This window comes from Muntiacus reevesi, chromosome 17 (genome assembly GCF_963930625.1).
Source record: "Muntiacus reevesi chromosome 17, mMunRee1.1, whole genome shotgun sequence".
NCBI lineage: Eukaryota > Metazoa > Chordata > Mammalia > Artiodactyla > Cervidae > Muntiacus > Muntiacus reevesi.
The window spans coordinates 1,124,928-1,145,061 of NC_089265.1; the positions used below are offsets into that span (position 1 = coordinate 1,124,928).

The 20,134-nt window shown below is 50.4% G+C and overlaps 1 protein-coding gene across 4 annotated transcripts in view; it reads right to left on the reverse strand.

Moving 5' to 3' along the window:
- Nucleotides 1-5,808: 5,808 nt before the first annotated feature.
- Nucleotides 5,809-20,134, reverse strand: part of SH3RF1 (SH3 domain containing ring finger 1) — a 150,776-nt gene continuing 136,450 nt past the window's right edge. For all 4 annotated transcript variants that reach the window (XM_065907954.1, XM_065907955.1, XM_065907953.1 and 1 more), the window contains 2 exons: nucleotides 15,641-15,933; nucleotides 5,809-7,712 (listed from right to left, as the gene is read on the reverse strand). In XM_065907954.1, the coding sequence (XP_065764026.1) occupies nucleotides 7,544-7,712; nucleotides 15,641-15,933 (462 nt within the window). In that variant the 3' untranslated portion in view covers nucleotides 5,809-7,543. The remainder of the gene's footprint in view (nucleotides 7,713-15,640; nucleotides 15,934-20,134) is intronic.

Genomic DNA, 20,134 nt, shown 5'->3' on the forward strand with positions numbered 1-20,134 from the left:
ACTACCCCGAGGACTGGGTTCCAACACCAACACGAAGGGGGCAAGGGCAGGGAGAGAGGCAGGCGCACAGACAGGACAGAAATGATGCGAAACAGGGTTTTTTTAGGGAGAGAAAAAGTGCTTCTCTGGCACGGGTCGGCTCAGGATCAAAGGATAAGATTCTGACTTTTAAAGCCTGCGTCTGATCTGCTTTGCCTACGCCGCTGGGCGCGTTCAGCTGGTGGCAGGATCATTACAGCTTTTCTGTGTGGAGCCCTGTTCCGTCAGCCTCATCGCGCCACGGTGATGACAGGGGCCAGAGGATGACAGGCCAGGTCCACGCCCCTGTCCCGGTGGGCAGGAAACCACAGACAGGACGGTTCCAGCAGAGAGGGGAGAGACTCGAGCCCAGCTTTGATGTCCGCCATGGCCACCACATCACAGCAAGCCCACAATTGCCGACCCGGCGGGGCCAGCTGCCTGTGGACACGCACTGACAGGGGCCCAGGGCCGCCGGGCCCGGGCCGGAGGGCACAGCAGCCTGCCCCACCCGGGCGGAGGGAGGTGTGTCCGTGCCCCGGGGACTCCCGGGCGCAGCGCTGTGTGGGCCCCGCTGCTCTGGCATGGATGTGCGAGCTCACCACTCAGTCGCGTCTGACTCTGCGAACCCGTGGACCATACAGTCCATGGGATTCTCCAGGCCAGAACACTGGAGTGGGTAGCCTTTCCCTTCTCCAGGGATCTTCCCAACCCAGGGATTAAACCCGAGTCTTCTGCATTGCAGGCGGATTCTTTACCGTCTGACCCACCAGGGAAGCCCCAGACCCTCCCTCACGAAACCAGCATCCTCCATGAGCATCAGGTCCCAGCAGAGCGCTCACTAGACCTTTCCATAGGAGGGGAAGGAGGGGGGCTCACAAGCAACCCTGGGTGACGCTGGGTGTCGAAAGGGAGCTGGCAGCCAGGCCGCTGTCTTCACTTTGCAGCTGCCTTTACAAAATCTCTTGAATGTGCTCCAGTGACATCACTGATAAGGATACTGGTCTAACCCAAAAGGACGTGTTTGCTTTATGTCTTGCAACATCCTTGAGTTCTCAAAAGCAGCGAAAAGATAATTCCACCAAGTTTTCAATTTCCACTGGCAGAAGGAATGGCCTAGCTCTGATGGTCAAGATAAAGCTCCAGCCTGCAGGGAACTGACTTTTTGGGGGTGGGGGGGAGTGAGAAGCAAGGCCTTGTTCCCAGGGGAGGGGACTGTTTCATGTGTAATTACAGGGCTCAAATTCTGTTTTCTCTATAAACCTCAACCCCAGTCTGCTGACAACTTTCATTAGCTCACAGAAGGCAGATCCCCTGACCATTGCCCTGACAGCCCCAGAGAGTCACGTGTTCATCCTTGTGGCCCTTTGTGAACTCAGCACCATGTGAAGACACACTTGGAAGATGTGGGGCAACCACGGAGGACTCACTGGCCTCTGTCTGCAGAGAAGCAGCATCTACTCCATACACCACAGGCTTAGGGGACCTCAATTCTCTTCCTGACTCAAATCTGTCACTCCACCTGATTCTTAGCGATGTGTGACTATTTACATTGAAACTTCGGATGCTAAGGCTGAAGGTCCAATACTTTGGCAAAAAAGGTGACTCATTGGAAAAGACCCTGATTCTGGGAAAGATTGAGGGCAGGAGGAGAAGGGGGTGACAGAGGATGAGAGGGTTGGATGGCATCACCAACTCGATGGACACGAGTTTGAGCAAACTCTGGGACATAGTGAAGGATAGGGAAGCCTGGCGTGCTGCAGTCCATGGGATCGCAAAGTCGGATATGACTGAGCTACTGAACAACAACAAAATGCAATCCGATTAGAGGGATTCAGTTCCTTGGTCATGGCAGCCACAGGAGATGGGCGGTGCTCGGACTAGAAGGTGCAGGTATGAGACACTCCGTCACTCGCCAGAGCAGATGGATGGCACTGCTCTGGAGAACAAACACTGATATGTTTATTTCTCCCCTACGTCCACCTATATTCAGAATCCCCAGCCTGAACACAGCAACTCAAATGTTCAACTGCCTTTAGATTCTTCTAGCTATCAACTAGGTGTCTAGATTTAAGGGCCGGCAGGCTGTGGCATACTGATTTCCTTTGATATTAGGTCTTTCAGGGACTCCACTTACAAAAATAATGGAACTCCTTAAAGTGTGAGCTAGAGAAGCTACGGAAAGAGCTGGAGGAAGACCGGGGCCAGCAAAGACACTCTGAATTTTATATCCGACCTGCTCACTTTCTGCTCCATGAGGAGGGCTTGGTTTTCTATTTCTTTTTAACTGCTCCTTATCTTCTGGCCCCAGTGTCTGTGCTGAGAGGGTGTGACATGCAGGTCAAGGGACCCTTGATTCTGCAGGGGCTTTGACTCCCTTTGGGGAGCACGTGAGGTCCGGGAGATGGAGTCTGGCCAGCAGAGAACGCTTGCTCATCCACCTGGACTACAGGGTCATGCTGCACACCTGAGTCTGTTTGCTGGGTGATGCGGGGCATTGCGGGGGTTTGCCAACAACTCAGCCGGAAGTGTCCACATGAACACCGGGACCGACAGCACCAGCAGAAGCCTGCTCGTCTCACACCCGTCCTCGATGAGTCTGGAAGCCTGCACCGTAAGACTCTTACGGTGGTCTTTCCCCTGGCTCCGGACCATAGCAGGTGTTTCTCAGGGTTCTGCACCTGGGAACACACACAGGGGCCCCAGAAGAACTCACTGCTGATCTGGGCATGAGTATATTTTATCTTGGAAGGTCTTCATGGAATCCACTGTACCATGAAACAAGTCAGCTGGCTCTCAAGTTCTCAAAGTAAACGGAGGAGTCAAAGCCAATCCTTTGTGGACAATCACGTCAGGTACACCCTGGGCTCTTATGGAGAGTGAGCTTTCACTCATAGCAGTGGTGGACACCTGGAGCGGTGCTTCTCTTCCCCAGTGATGTCGTTTTTCTGTCTGCTCTTGACCCGCAGTGAGATGATCGATATTTCTCTCTGAAGTGTGTATCCCTTGATTTCTCAGATCTCAACTCTCTAACGCATTTCCAATGTCTGCTCATCCCTCTGACTCTGTGATCCCCACAGGCCAGGAGCTGAGGTTCTCTGTCTGTCCGAGGGGAGACTCAGGAAGGAAGCTGGCACGGGTCCCATCTTGAGTGCTGGAGACCACCGCCCCGGCAATTCCCCTTGTCTCCTGCCAGAGACAGTGCATCGAGCATGAGCTAACAGCTAACGCACGCCTTCTTCCCCACCTCCTGACTTCTCACTAAGCGGTGGAGCATTCTGCCTCATCTTTGTCCCCCGTCACGTAGCTCGTGACGGCTGTGCAGCTTTCTCTGCACAAACATCACCAGTGTCCTATTGCTAGACACGGGTTGTTGCCAATATTTTGCTGTGATCGACAAGGTACTGGCATTTTACACTTGACAAATAAGGGCCTCTGGAAAACAGATTCTCAGAATGGGTGAATGCATTTGCAATTTTGATATTTTCCAGACTGCTCTCCCTAGATTTTTTTTTTTAATCAAATCACATTTTCATCAGCAAAATACGTGCTCCTAATTTCTAATTTTTTTAGTTTCTGATTTCATAGGTGAAAGAGATTTCATAGTTGCTCATGCACATCTTTGTGAGGTAGATCATCTTTCAGCATATTTGCATTCATTTTTTGAGGAACCGCTAGGTAATATTGGCATCAGGTTGAATGTGGGTGAGATCAGAGCACAGTCATGGGGTTTATTTTCACACAGACCATATCTGAAGATAAGTAGTTAAGGATGGCCTGAAGGCTGGAAGGTTATAAGGATCTCAAGTGTCTTCTTTCTTTCTCTTTCTCCCCCGTCATGCTAAAATGTGGCTTCCATCTTAAAGGTCACTTATGACTCAAGATAGCTGCTGGAGCACCAGCCATCACGTCTACATTGCAGGCTGCAAGAAGGAAAAAGAAAACAGCCAGAGGGCGTTTGCCTCCTCCCTTTTAGAAGCTTCACAGAAGTTCCCTTTGACACTTTGCTTCCATCTCAGCAATAACTCAGTAACGTGGCTGTATCTGAAGGAAATTGGAACCTGGGGCTTTTCAGCTGAGGGCATCGCCCAGGAATCAGTTAATAAGGGGGAAGAGGGCAACAGATATTGAGAGGCTCACTCTGCCAGCTCTGGGCTTTAGAACATCACTCAGGTTGTCTGACCCGTAACCATGGTACAAGGTGGTGGCTCGAAGACCACTGCCACCTGCAGGTCTCACCTCCCGGGGTCAAGACAGCTGCAGAACAAGACTTGGCATCAAGTGAGATCAAGCTGCTGTTTTAAAGATAGAAACCTAAATAGCCAAGTCAGAAAGTTAATAAAAGTTATTAGCAGGAAAGACAAGAGAAGTAGAATGAATACTCCCTTGTAAACCAGAAAGAGGGCATTTTCAGACATCCACAGTTCACACCAGCCACCTATTAGCTCCTTCCAGTCTCTGGTGCAATTCACCACCAGGGGCAGAGCCAGGTGTTCACAGGAGTCAAGGAAAGGCAAGCCCATGCTCAGCCTGGACATGGCAATCCTTATGGGACATCCCTTCCATTCTGGTGGGTTGGCATATTCTTCTTGGAAAGGAACAATGTGAATAGGCTGCTACCTTAATAAGAGCATCATTTTACTGGCTTGAAACCATCTTTAAAAATTTCACACAGATACACACAATGAGCTTACAACTTACTCTAATAGCTATTAAAAGCATTTCCTAAACTTGAACCCTAATACTGTAAAGAACTCTGATTGAAATAATTAACTGAGTTTTGGAGGATGAAAACACTGCCCTGTTCTCACTAGGAACAGAAATGTACATGCACCACAGTGGGAAATACCACCTTCACTTGCTCCTTCTAAACGCAGTCAGACTCAGCCAAGGCTACAAGCGTACACTCTGGGAGAATAAAGTGAAATATTTGAAAGCGGAGGTGAAAACAATGCACATGTTAAAATAGCACTTTTCAATACAGGGCTGTGGTTTCCTCCTCCTCACTGTAACCCAGGGAGGAGGCGGGGCAGAAACAGGAGGAAACTAAGTCATCACTGTCTCGCTCGCCTGGTTACAGAGGTCACTTTTGGCAAAACTAAAGTGGCAGTAGTGGTAAAGAACCCATTTGCCAAAGCAGGAGATGTTAGATACACGGGTTTGATCCCTGGGTCGGGAAGATCCCCTGGAGAAGGAAACGGCAACCCACTCCAGTATTCTTGCCTGGAGAACCCCATGGACAGAGGAGCCTGGCAGACTACAGTCCACGGGGTCACAAAGAATTGGACATGACTTAGCAACTCAACAACAACAACAAAAATTAAATTAGGAAAATACATATATTTTTAACCTGGTAGACACAGTCTTTTTAAACTTAGGACTTTTTGGCTTCCAGGGGAGACTAAAGTCACAGTGAGTCTGCAGACGATGCTCCCAAGCCTTGCTGAGACCTACAGGCTCTGCCACAGATGGTTTAGGTCTGGCACTCCCGTAGCTAAGAAAGACTTGTGGAGTCACCAGATGATTTAGCCACCATGAATGGGGAAAGGGCAGCAGGCGTGTCACCCACTCCCTGGTGAGATGCCACACACTCTTTTAAGAGGACTTTATAACCAACAAGGTTTGCGGACTGGAGGGCTAAAGTCTATCACAGCCAGCAAGCTGACTATTGTAGGTGCCATTTGTCTGTGGCACAGGCAAAGAATTTTTATGAAGTAGAAATGATGTCAAATGTGTCCCATGTTTAAAAAAGAAAAGAAGAGAAAAAAGTAAAGGAGTCATAAAGTTTGAACATCAAATTTTAATCTTGAACCTTTTCTCCAGTCTTCAAATTATTAACATGAAAAGGAATGATAAACTGCAATTTTATCATTACCCTATCACCAAGTAACAAGCCCTTGTTACAAAGTCTCCATCTACTGTGCCCGAAAACCAACAGAAAACCCATACATTATATTATCTAAGTGATCTATTAACAGATGAAATTTAAACCAACTTCATACCAGGAATCTATTAACAGAGGTACTTCAATCACATAGCTTAAAATATGGAGAAAAGACAGGTAAAAAAGTGATCTTATCTGGTAGTAGTCTTTTTACTTCTTAAAATTTTTATAAAATACACTAATTTCCCAAAATAAAGAATATTATGACACATTGGTGTCAACTTACACAGATGAAAGCTGATGGCAGCTTTTTTTTCTAGCTGAAGTTCATTTCACCAAAACTTTATATATTACATGAATATCCCAGTATTTTTTTAAAAAAATTCAATACACAGGAACATAATGTACAGTGTCTTATAAAAAATGGTTAATTTAGGAATGATTTCATTTCAACCACATAATATATCTCTTTAAGACCATAAAACTGCTTGTAAGAAGACTCTCAGCTCATGTTTTGACTCCCTAGTTGTAATTCTTAAAGGTAAAAAATGAGAAGGGTTTTGTTTCTGCTTTCTCACGAGAAAACTGTGGCCGCGGCCTCTGCCGCTGCCAGGCCCCCTCCTTGGCTCTGCTTCGAGGGGCCCTGAGCCAGGCTGTGTGGCTGGCTGGGGTGGGGGCGGCGCGGGTTGTGGGCTCAGCCCACCCGTGTCCTGCAAGGGGCGCAGCCCTGGCCTCAGCCGCCTGGGGACAGGAGCTCGGGGTGACCTGGACAGACGAGGGGCTGCCCGGCCCAGCCGCATGGCCGCGGCATCCCCTGCGGCCTCTGTGTGGGGTCCAGCCCCACCCGGGGGTGGGGGGCATGGGAAGCGCCCCATGAACGCCTGTGGCCCTCAGGAGGCCCTTCTGCACCACACACGGAGGCCGCCTGCGGTGACAGCGCGGGGACATGCAGGACTGTCCGCAGACAGGGCGCAACCGCGGTTCTTCGACGTCCAGCCACGGAGCCGAGCTGCTTCTGGAATGCAACTAAACCTATCTCTGAACACGAGCTCCCCAAGGGTTGTGCTTTATCCCTCCTTCTCCTAGGAAATCGGAGACCCTCACGATTAAAGTGAGGACTGGGTTCTGGGGTGACTCCAGGCCCAACCAGAAAGACAGGTTCCCACCTCGCCACCTGGGGACTCCCTCAGTGCCCAGGGTTCACTCGCGGGCCCTGACTTCCCAGAGAGACCGCCAAGCGCGACAGCCGGCATCTGTGACCCAAAGCAGGGGAGTGAGCCCGGGAGGGTGGGGCCGCCTTTACCGCAGAGCCAGCAGGGAAGCCCTGGGGCATCTTCTGCACCGAGGGGACTCTGTTGCTCCCAACAGGGGGTCACCCAGCCTCTCATCAGCTACTGTTCCATAAATTAATAACTTCTCAAAATCATAATCCAAAGAATTCATCTATTACAGGAAAAATTCAAGTTTAAAAAAGCAAATAAATTAGTTAAGCCTTGTAAACAGTTGTCCGTCTCAGCTAGGTGCCTCTGTGGAGTGAATCAGACAGCAGAAGGCAGGTGGCCGATGGCCACGGCAAGGGGCAACGTGCCCGCTGGCCGTCGGAGGGAGGGGGAGACAGATGCGGTCCGGCCCCGGCGCTCCTCAGATGTTCTCCACGAAGCTCCCGGGGAAGAGCCCCGTCTTCCCGTTCCGCTGCAGTGTGCCCTTGAACCAGCCGTCCTCCCGCTTCCTGTGCACGAACACGATGTCTCCCTCCTTGAGCTCCAGCTCTGCCTCGCTCTGCGGCGGGTAGGAGACCACCACCCGGTGTCTGCGGGGCGGAGAGGACAGAGATGAGAGACGACAGACAGTCAGGCTTCAGAGCAGAGAGAGATGGTCCATGCAGGGGGAGAGAGAGGACATGATAGACCGATGGGGGGATAGATGATAGATGGGGCAGAGAATAGATAGATGGTAGATAGACGGGGGAATAGATAGATGATAGATAGTTGGGTGATACAGAATAGATAGAGAGATGATACATGCGGGTAGACAGAATAAATGAAATATAGATGGGGGAATAGATAGATGGTAGATAGATGGGGGAATAGATAGATGGTAGATAGATGGGTGACAGAGAACAGATAGAGAGATGATACATGGTGGGGAGAAAATAAATGAAAGATAGATGGGGGAATAGATGATAGATGGGGGAAGAGACAGATGGTAGATAGATGGGGGAATAGATGGATGGTAGATAGATGGGGGAATAGACAGATGATGAGGGGCGGGAGGAGGCAGGGAGAGGATGATAGATGATGGAGGGAGGGGAGGAAGGAGGCAGAGGCAGATGATAGAATGATGACAATAGAAGTGGGGGAGGGAGAGGGAAGGTGGAGGCTCAGTTACAGCTGCTCAGAGTCAGGCAAAGCCAGTGTGCATGCCTCAGATGTTGACAGAGCACAAATCTGCCTACGATGTTGGTAAAACGACTCACACCGCTACCTTCCCCTGTGGAGTAGAGACCTGCTGTGACCAGCGCTTAAACGCGCATAAAGGTCCACGAGCGACCGAGGACTGAGCTGGATGAGGCTGGACTCCAGGGAAACTCTTCCTTACACACCCAACTTTTCTCAGGGCAGCTTGTCCCAAGGTTCACACAAGGAGTGGGGACTGGGGCCACCCGCTCAGTCTACCGCCAGACAGGAGGCTGGGGCTCTGATCGCCACGGGTCAGACAAATGGTCTGCTCCCCTGAGCGTTCTCAACTCAGGGGTCACTGGGAAAAGGCGTAATTATCATTTCAAGATTCCCGAAGCCTGGCTGGTGTAAGGTCATCTACCCCCTGCTTCTAGGCTTGTTTCCTTCTGCAAAATTACGCTGAAGATTCACGGAAGCCAGGGGGAGAGGAGCTGTGTTTCACCCTGTGTGGTCTCTGCCCACCTGTGTGACCAAAGAAGCCTGCACAAATGATGATCCGGGGTGCTGAGGCAGGGTCCTAATGGGTGTGCGGCGGCCCCCACTCTGCTGTCTCCAGGAAACCACCCACGCTGCCAGGCGACTCACCGCCCCGTGCACAGGTGTGCAGGCCAGGTAACAGAGGTCTCTTTCCAAAAGTCGGTGGCGATGTGAGCAGCCACCTGGAAGGGGTCTTCTCTTCCCACTCAAGCCATTGCAAGACTGCAGCTCAGGTGGACGTCTGGACACTAACCTCAAAAAATGCCCTAAGCCAGGACCCTCCCTGTAAGCCATCCCCAAAGTCCTAACCTCCAGAACTGTGAAACAATACATGTTCACAGTTAATTTAAACCTCCGAGTTCTAGACTAATGTGTGACACAGCAAAGGATAACTTATAAATGTGGACACACCTCTCTCACTGGCTGATGCTAATCAATTAAGCTATACAAGTGGTTGAGTTTCTATTCTCATTTGGTTCTCAAAGTCAGAAAATGAACTTTGAGCCTAAACGGTGACCTACTCCACTATTCTTGCCTGGGAACCCTGTGGACAGAGGAGCCCGGGGGTACAGTCTACAGGGCTGCCAAGAGCTGGATGCAACTTAGCAGCTAAACAACAACAACAGAGCTATAAAAGGGGCTGAGTTTCTACTCTCATTTGGTTCTCAAAGTCAGAAAACGAACTTCTAGTCTCCTAGGACTCACTCTTAACAGCACATAGAGAATGTCATGGCTGAAAAAATGGTCATCAGAACTGGTCTAAAGAACTGCCCCAACCTCATGAAACCCATCGGAGCACAGTCCTTCTGGAGGATCACTGGTTTTACCAGCATCCAACACATAAGGACCAGAATCCATTCATGCGAGGACCTGAGCAAGAGCCTCAGGCTATGACTCGATTAATAAAGGCATCTCTACACAGGCCCAGCAGCCGCCTGGACCATTCCCGGGTGACTCTGGGCTCGGGAACCAAGTTACCGCTCAGGATGTGGAGCAGAAGCGCAGCACAGAGGCTGCCTGGCTGTTCGTGAGAGGTCCTGGGAAGCCAGAAACAGGACAGCCTGCGAGCAAGCCTGCGGGTGGGTAGGGAGGCCTGGCCTCTTGTGAGAAGCGGACCTGGGGCTTATGCTCAGAGCAGTTTTTGCTTGAGCCTCAGTTTCCTCATCTTTGCACTAGGACGGCCGTGACCCACACAGGTGTTACCAGTGGGAACAACATGGGTATGATACACTCAGCACGTGTCTGTCACAGAGTTCACACCCTGAGCGCCAGGTCCCACCACGACCGTGCGTCTCAGGTAAGAGCAGGCGGGCGGGCGCCTGCTGCTTCCAAGAGGTATGGCCTGGAGGACAGCAGCCTGACCACACCCCTGACCAACTTTAGAATGACAGAGCCAGGGCTGTGGAAGCCCTTCTCTGACAGCTTGCGAAGCAGGACGAATGAGTCCATCGTGGGCTACTCTGGAGGAAGGGATCCAGATGACAGGATGTCTCAAATCCGACGCCAACAGGCTGAAGAGCCTGTGAAAAGCCACGCTGCTATCTGGGGCAGGTTAACATTTGAGCAAAGCTCCATAATTACAGAAAGATGCACACAAGTAACTCATCATATTCAGAGCCAATCTCTGATGAAGCTCAAGCTCACCCCTGGTCCTCCGTGAGCTGCCTTAAAGGTGAAATGGAACAAAAACTGTTCTTGAACAAAGTGACTAGATTAACATTTGCATTTTAGAAAATGCACTAAACCAACTCTGTCAAACATTTTCTGAACTAGAACTGCTGCCAAGCTAAGACCACAATCTTCCTACTTGGTCCCCAGGGGAGAGGGTTTTCATGGCTGAGTGACAAGCCTCCTGGGCCGAGAGGAGCGAAAGCCGTGACCTTGGACCGTAGGGAGACCACCGGCTGCAGCAGAGACTCTGCTCAGATCCTGGCCCTGGCCCGAAGAGTGGCGTGCACACAGATTCCCAACAGGCACGCTCACGACCAACGCTGGGCACAGCGGGCCACCATCCCAGGCATGGAGCAGCTTTGCCCAGGCCATGCTCACTGACCCCGGCAACGTGAGTGCAGCCATAGAGCCCAACACCTGTTGCCCAGCCATGACCCCTCGGGTGTTCTGAGCAGGGATTCTGGGGCGTCCTGAGCCTCAGGTGCCATATTTCTCTCCCACAGCTGCCACGGACCTGGGGTCCACCTTCCACATCTGCACCCCAGCCTCGCCGCTCTGCCCCCTCCCACCTGAGCAAAGAACCTGCCTGTCCTCCCAGCCTCCAATCTCCTCCCGTCCCCACTCCATTCTGCACACGATCAAAATACTAACTTTCTTAACTGCCAGCTCGATTTGCAGCTATTTCTCGCTCAACTTGCCTTACAGTTTCCCAACTCCTCGGGCAAGGCTGCTCCCCAGTCTGGCGTGTGAGGCGCCCGAGGGCCTGTCTCTGCAGCTGCAGCTGATGGCTGTCCCCACGCACGTGCACTCACAGCTACCTGCACAGTGCCCCGGGTGCGGCCTCTGCCCCAGCCCCAGGCCTGGGCTCACGCGGTCCCCTGGGGGCTCCCTCGGACAGACCCGAGCCCACCCACGCCCAGCAGGCTCTCAAAGCCGTGCCCCATCTGACCCGCGACTGAAGGAAACCTCACCCCTGACCAGAGTCCAGAAGCCCTGGGCATGGTCCTTAGCACAGTACACAGGGCCACCCTCCACGAGAACGTCCAAGGACCAAAGGAAAGGTTTAATTGTACAGCAAAGTGATTTTTCCAAATGTACAACGTTCCTCAAAAAGGAATGAAATTCTGACGGAGGTTACCACATGGATGAACCTTCAAAATATTACGCTAAGTGAAATCAGTCACACACAATTCCACCTATGAGGTGTGGAGACTAGTCAGACCCAGAGAGACAGAAACTAGAAGGGGGCTTGTCGGGGGCTGGGGAGGGCAGGAATGGGAAGCTAGTGTTTAACGGGGTGATGAAAAGCTCTAGAAATGGATGGCAGTGATGGTTATAATACAGTGTGAATGTACTTAATGCTACTGAACCGTATACCTGAAAAAAAAGGGCAAATTTTATGGACATTTCAGCCCAATTTAAAAAAAGATAAATGAATTTACAAATTAATGCAGGGACTTCCCTGGTGGTCCAGGGGCTAAGACTCCCCACTCCCAGTGCAGGAGCCCGGCCAGGGTTCAACCTCCGGTTAGGGAGCTAATCCCTCAGGCCGCAACTGAGGCCTGGCATAGCCAGACAGATAAATACTTCAAAAAATTAATGGGAAGCGGAAAGAAAGGAGAAGGGAAAGAAGGAAAGACAGGGAAGCAGGGAGGAAAGGAGGAGAAACCATCAAAAGCTACGTGGCTCCTGGCTGTCGGGAGGCGCCTCCTGCTCTTTTCAGACAAAGCCGGGGGTGACGAGAGGCCACGAGAGCAGCTCACAGACCCGGCCCTGAGCGGGCCTCAGCCTCTCGTGGGACACTGAGGCTTGGCGGATGACCACCGAGGTGGAATGCAAGAGAAAGATGCCTGCTGCGCAAAAAGCCTCCACGGACACCCCAGGGCAGTCCTTCGGCCCAGGCTCAGCTATTCCGGCTTCTGCTTAGAGGGGCGCTCCTCACTTTCATTAGCACAAATTTTCCACTTCCTTAGTTTTTTTGGTCTTTCTCATGTCTTCTGTAGTTCACGCCTTTTTGTTTCTAATCTCTCCTGATTTAGCCCAAGGCGAGTGCCCAGGCTATGGCGGGCAGGGTGCCCACTGTCCTGGTCTGGGTGGGTGACCTCTGCTACTAGTATGTCACTAGCAAAACGAAACTTGCTGCTTTGTAGTTTGCTTGAAGTCTGAGTGACTGACGCTCATTGCTTCATCCAGTGGCTTCATGTCACAGCCTCAAATTAATCATTCTGTTTAAGCCCAGTTGTCTTTCTATAAATCTATCTCTGTCCAATTTGTATGTTTTTGGTATGGTTCCTGATCAAAGATCAGAGGTCCTTTTCCAATTTAGCAGATGGGCTTATCAGTTTAAATCCTAAACTTAAAAAAATATACGGAGATGACTTGCTCTGTGTCCTTTATCTGTAATTTCTTTTTTGTAAGGAAAAAAACTGTCACACATACTTTCTTTTATTTGCCATCCCTTCTGAAATATTTTATTTCTATGTTCTCTTTGCAATTTCCTAATTATTTTTCCTCAGTCCTTCCAAAATAGAGCCTGCAATATCTGCTTTATCACCTCTACTGTCATCAATTTTATTCTGCCCCCAGAATACAGTATTTCTTGCTTGTTTTCCTCAGTCTCTCTCACAAACACGAAAGATTCCTTCTGGTCCTCAGAGAACAGGCTCAGCTGACCCCAGGTCTGTCCACACACCTCCAGGCGCCTCCCTCCCTCCTCATAGTGTGAGAGGCAGAGCTGCTTTCTGCCACTTGGGATTTACCGGGCAGGGTCCCACTTCGAGAGGAAATTTTGTGCCTGTTGTCACTCTCATCTGCAGATGAATCCTATCTCATACTACACTGATATTAGACATTAAAAATATTTCTGTGGAACTCTAGAAGGAAAAATTCTACCAGAAGAGCCCCACGCTCTTGCATTTTGTGGGGGCAGGAGTCGTGACATTTAGACTGTGAGTTGAGGACGCTAAGATCCTGAAATGCTTCCTAAATTAGACTGATGTGAAAGCTAACCTTCCCTGCATTTTTAGCATGAAATACTTTTTCTTAGACTGAAATTTTTAAAATCCCAAAAGAGGTAATCCCTAAAATACATCCTTGGTAGTTTTTGAGTAACCAAAAAATTTCCTTCCCAGTGGATAAGATAACAGGATAATAGACTGTTTTCCTATGCTACTTGCTTCCACACATTTTCCCTGTTGTGTCTATAAGTCAGGCAGACCTAAGAAGCTAAGTTAGACACATACCATCACCATCACCATCACTGTAGGATGGCAAAAAGGCTGTGAGAAGCTGGTAAGGCTGGCTATTATATTCAATATCCCACTGAGCACGTGGATTATAAAAATATAAATGCGGGGCAGAAATTCTCTCCAAAGACCACTTTCCCACTTGTAAAAATGGAAATGCTTCCATAACATACCCAGCAGAGGATCCCTGTGTGCCCTGCCCACGTGATCAGCAGGAAACCTGCCTGCTCCTTGTCTGGAGGGGGAGCCGCCTGCGGCCCCTCCTGTTGAGATGCTCTGGACTGTGGGAGCCTTCTGCAAGCAAGGCGACCCGCTGTGAGCAAGGCGTCCCTCTGTGAGCCGGGCTGGGGTGCAGAAGCTTGGAGACTGGCCTCTGGAAAGAGCCAGTGCTGGGGGCGGGGGGCGGGAGAGCCTGGTGGGGGGGTCTGGTACAGTGAAGCGGCCCCCCAGGGAGACACACGGATACCACCAATGACAGGGGAGCGGGGAGGCTCGGCTTGCAGAGGGACTTGCACTTCAGGGTCGGGGCGCGAGGAACCGCCTCTGTGGCCCAGAGAGAGTAAACGAGTCACTGGACTGGGTCCAGGGCCACAGGCGCCCTCCCTGGAGAGCCAAGAAACACCGCAGGAAAAAGCAGAACTCTTGGAATGAAGGGTGACGTGAACTTGGGGCAAAATCTCAAAGCTTGGCTGAGAGCCCAGAGGATGAGGGGAAAGACAGAATGTTTTACCGGTGAGGCAGAAACACTCTTCAGGGTAATGTCTCTTTTCAAAACTGGTTTTAGAAGGGTCAGAACTACACAGAATTATCTTGTGTCCCCATAAAAGTGCACAGCGAATGGTGTACTTTGTATTTAAGGCATATAGATTGTTTGATTAATTCTTTTCCGAGTTACTTCTGGGTAATAAAGCAAGCCCCCCAAACCGTCTGAATGCAGGCCTCAGGTTTCGGTGGGTACGAGTGTTCATCTGAAATACAGCGTTCAGGTGGATTTAAGTCATCGTAAAGTGTAACACTTGACAGTAAGATCTTGAATCACTAACAGAAAATGCTGCCCCAAAGGCGACACCTCCACAGATGAGAAACGTGCTCTGTGTGAGACGCAGGGACAGAGGGACCCGGGCTTGCAGAGACGGACGGCACCTCCTCCAGCAATGCTTACATACTTGTGCTAACGTTATGGGAAAGCACTCCTCTAGTTTCAGGGTGCCTCATGCCATCTTCTCAGGCAGCACACCATGCTGCATTTTTAATTCATATGATCCGAGCAGGTTTTTGGTTTTGGTTTTTTGCTCTCGGATTGGCTTTACTTTTTTCCTAACAGGTTTCTGTCTTATTAAGTAGATTTTCTCTGCTAACACGCTCCGAGAGCCCCAGTGGTGAAACAGACAGGACAACTCCTAACTGTAAAGGTGACCTGAGGCCACAGTTACTGCACAGGGCTCACTGTTCTGAGGGTAACGGAACCCCATCATTGGGTTGGCAGGGGTCGGGCCAGGAGAACTCTGCCACATTCTGGCTCAGGAAGAACCCGAAGAGAACTCTGGGGGACAGAACACTCCAGCAGCTTTACAATGAGCAGGTAGTGGTGTTCATAAACCTTCGATAAAAAGGGCCAAAGATGAAACGAGGGTGGCTGGCTGGCCGCGAACGAGGAGCCAGGAGAAGGCAGGGACCAGGGCCACTGTGACCACTGCCCCGTAGAGGAGAGCTCTGGAGACATGACGGAAAGGGGTGAGGATGCAGAGGGGACCGCAGAGATGGAGCACGCCACCCGAGGGAGACAGGAGCCAGTGCCGGCTGTGGCCGCAGACCCCAGAAAGGAGCCTAGGACGCCGCAGGTGCCGCAGACCTGCCGGCTCCCAGTGCCCACGACGAGAACCCACCTCTCACACACGGCGGGCCGCACCTCACTGGCTGCGGGGCCCAGGGATGAGCAGGGCTGCCGGGGGGGCGGCGCCACGGGGGCCGAGTCCAGGGAGCAGGCCCTGCGCTGGGGGCCGGGGGCCACGGTGTCCGCATCGCAGGGCCCGGGGCAGGCGCAGGGGGCTCCCGGGGGCCCGCAGGATAGCTCGGCCCCCAGCTCGGCATCCAGCGTGGGTGAGGCCGGTGGTGATCCCCGCGGCTTGCGCTTGGTGGAGGCCCCAGACAGCAGCTTCAACAGCCCCTTTTTCTCTTTCTAAGAAAATAAAAAAAAGTGTATGGGTTGGAGACACGGGTCTGTTGGTAGAGTTTCAAGTTCAGATTTGAGCTTTCCAAGGGACCCCTGAGGCTGTCTGGGACTCTTGGTCCGGCTCCTGGGGCTGTGTGCTCAACGTCCTTCACCTCTCTGCACAACCCCCACCCAACCGCACATCTTCCCTGGTTCTGGACATTCAAGTGCTTGTCACCAAACTCCATGGAGGTGGGATGAGCAGATAAAAAGGAAGGGAAACCAAAATCCCACCAATTCACTTCCCAGGCTTGGTGAAGGCAAAGTAGACACTTTAGGACAAAATGGAAATTTCGGACGATAGCTTTAATTTCCTGAAATTCTGCCTGTTCTATCTCCAATTCTTGTGTGCTAGACTCAATTAACATAAACCCACTTCCTTTTTAGCATTTTACTCCACAGCCATAGACCTGAGGCTTATCCCTCAAAGGGGATGATGTCTTGATCAGGGTGAAGGGCTAAGTCATATTCACTCATCACCACATTGATGAAATTTAACAAACCGATAATAACAGAAGTCAAACCATATCTGTTGTGCAAATACTTCTTTAATTAAAAAAACAACTCTGAAAGTGTGAAGTGTTAGTTCCACAGTCGTGTCCGACTCTTTATGACCTCATGGACTATAGCTAGGCTTCTCTGTCCATGGGATTCTCTAAGCAAGAATACTGGAGTGGGTTGCCATTTCCTTCTCCAGGGGATCTTCCCCACCCGGGGATCAAACCTGGATCTTCTGTATTCAGGCGGATTCTTTAACAAAAACAACTACAAAATTTAAAAAAAGCCCATCAGTATAATAAAAACATTTTATGTCTCTTTTTGCAAGCAAGTGTATAAATTACTCCCATCAACCTCACGCCATAGAAGCCACCTCGTGGATCTTGGTGTCCTGTGGTCTTTTCCTTTTGGTCTTTGCTCTGCTAGGAAATCAGATCTAGGGCTGGCTCTCCTCTGTGCCCAGAACCCAAGTGTCAATATTCTTCTGATGCCCAAGCACAGGTAATAACAATCATCATTTTAAATTGCTTTACTAACGTGTCAACTGTGTCATCAAGTCCTCTGACTGAAAACATGGTCTGAAAATGCAACAGTTGAGAAAAATAACCCTTTAGAATGCTCTCTAGGCAAACTGGGACTATTAAGGTCCACTAACAGGGAAGGAGATTTGTAAGCAGCCCTCGAGGAGAGCAATTCTTCCTGAATACTGACTTAGTTCAAACTCAGTAAAATATCCCTTGGGGCGGGGGGGAAATCCATAATAACAGAGTTCAGTTAGAGACAGTCTGGCAGAAGGAAATAAAGGTAACCGTTTATCAGATGACCAATCATCCCAGGCGGTCGGCACCACTGGCCCCATTTACCTAGCGCGGCCCACAGCATCTGCTAAGCCACAGGGCAGGGGCCCTTCCCCACAGACGTCATGAGAGAGCAGCGAGCAGGGTTCCCTGAGCTACACACCAGGCTCTGATCAGCCATCTACTTCTGCAGCAGTGTGCACAGGCGAACCCCAACCTGCCTCTGCCTCTCTTAGCTCCTGTTCACCATGTTTGCTTTCCACATCTGTGAGTCCACTCTGCTTTGGAGATACGTTTGTTTGTGCCCTTCTTCTTTTTATATTCCACACATCAGCAATATTATATGACACTCGTCTTTCTGTGTCTGCCGTACTTCACTCAGTCTGACAGTCTCTAGGTCCATCCGCGTGGCTGCAAACGGCATCATTTTGTTCTTCCTTGTGACTGAGCGACGGTCCACTGTATCACGGACCACACCTCCTGGACCCACTCCTGTGCTGATCGACACTTAGGCTGTTTCCACGTCTTGGCTGTTGTAAACAGTGCTGCTATGAACAATGGGGTGCACGTATCCTTCTGAATTATGGCTTCCTCTTGGTATATGCCCAGAAATGGGATTACTGGGTCACACAGTCACTATTTTTAGATTTTTAGGAATCCTCCACACTGTTCTCTGTGCTAGTCATCACTAGGGAGCAGTGTACAAGGGTTCCCTTTTCTTCACACCCACTCCAGCCTTCTCATTTGTAGACTTTTTGATCATGGCCATTCTGACCAATGTGAGGTGATATTAATACCTCATTGTAGTTTTGATTTGTATTTCTCTAGTAATTAGTGAGAATTGATTTTAAAAGTTACAAGAAAATATATGCATGGCCTGAAATTCAGTAGGAAATCTTGAAGCTTCAAGAGCAGTGGGTAGGCTCTCCAGGAAGAGGCTCCCAGCATATACTGTAAATCACCCCAGCAGGTGAAGGTGCAGAAGTGCCCGATAATGAAGGTACTTATGTGATGCTCCAGGAAGTGACAGAAAGGCCTCCACGAAAAGATCAGGAGAAGGGCCCCCAAGAAGAGCATACCACAGCCGTGGCAATTCAAGACGCTGAAGGCCAGAATGAACTTAACTTACAAAAATGCAAATGACCAAAAAAGCTGGGGGGTGGGGTGTGTGCTGCTTTAAAGTTTTGTTGGGAACAAGAAAAACATGGATCTGGTGTCTGGGGTGGATGGTGGTCCTTAGATGCATGAAGAGTCACTTTCAGCCAGACAGGAAGAACAAACCTTGGTAGCAGGGAAACGGGGGAGGAACTGGGATTCGCAGATGAAACCACTCCTCCCAACAGGCTGATCTACCCCAGCGTACTGAGGAAATTAATAGCTGGAACCAGCTGATCTCTGATAGATCCTGGTGAACCTGGGACCAAGGTCAACTCAACAGGCCAAAGAAAGGCATGCGTGGTCCTCATTTTCAGAGACAACCACAAGAGCGCTTGCAGACCACCTGGGAAATGGGGTTTTAGGGGACCACCCCTAAAACGGGGTATCTGATGAAGGGCTGACTCAGGAAAGGAAGTGAGACCGAGGAAGTCTCCTCCACGAGATGCGGGCTAACAGGTTACAGCAGAAATGGTGAGGCAACTGGGGGACTGTTTGGATGGGAGAACGAGAGACAGCTGGATCTCACCAGGCATCCGCCAAGCTCTCTCTGAGTGTTCTGGCAAGATGATGGAGTGATGGGGGTGAAGTGATTTTCCTTGCAGTAATTTTGGGTCACTGAGTTTATAGCCATTGGGACAATCTCTTGAATGAACTGGGAACATTAAATGAGGTGGCAGACTTAGAAAGGGAAATTAGAAATCTGTGACATGAAGAATATGGGGGAAAACCCTTCAAGAGTGAAGCCTTTATGAAAAGACGATAACCCTGAACTCCCTGCAGGGATCACGTAGAAAGGAGACCATCGTTTTCTATGCAGCCCCTCAAAGCACAGTGTGAAGGTCTGAAGTCACAGCGAGACAGGTGTGTGCTGACGGAACTTTCCAGGAGTTCGAGCTGCCTGAAGACAGCGCTGATGCTCCACAGCAGGGACACAGGGCCACAGGGCATCCTCACAGAGGCCGGTGGCCACCTGTCAGCAGGGGGACTGAGCGGGGCAAACAGGTCACTGCTCTACGCTTCTGGTCTCTCCCTCCGGCCCTGATCCTCCTTCCTCACTTAGAAGATCCTTTTGCTTATACTGGGCTCACTCAGCTAATCCACTAGTCTTTAAACCTTTAATTGAACCACATCTGTAAGACCCCTTCTGCAACGTAAGGAAATGTATTCTCAAATTTCAGGGATCAGGACACGGACCTCCTTGGGGGCCGTTATTCTCCCTAGCACAGGCATCCTGCAGATTCTGTGAATTCTTCCTTCGGAGGCCTGGGGCTCCAGAGCCCGATTCCCTGAGGCAAGGCCCTGATGCCTTGTCCTGGAACCTTCAAATCAAAACTGTAAAGGAAGTTTACTTTCTGAAGATCCTGGCAGGGTTGACCACGTGAGCCGGAGTACAAGTTTAATGTAGTTAATCATAAACATTGAAGAGATACCGATCTTTTGCAAAAGCACTCATGTCAACTCAACAATTAAATATTAACTTTTTAGTAGGCTGTTAGGTTTATTTCCTTATAAAGCCCTGCTCACAGGCTCCCTGGTCATTTAAACAGAGCGACGTACATGACCATGGAAGCAGGTGTGCTCCCACAGCTTCCCAGAGCTGGCGAGCAGTCTGGGGGGAGCACAGGGGCACGGACTGAAGTCACGCCTGCAGCACGATTACCAGAGTCTGCTGCACGCTGCTCTTTCTGTGCGTGTTCAACCACCACACACTCCTC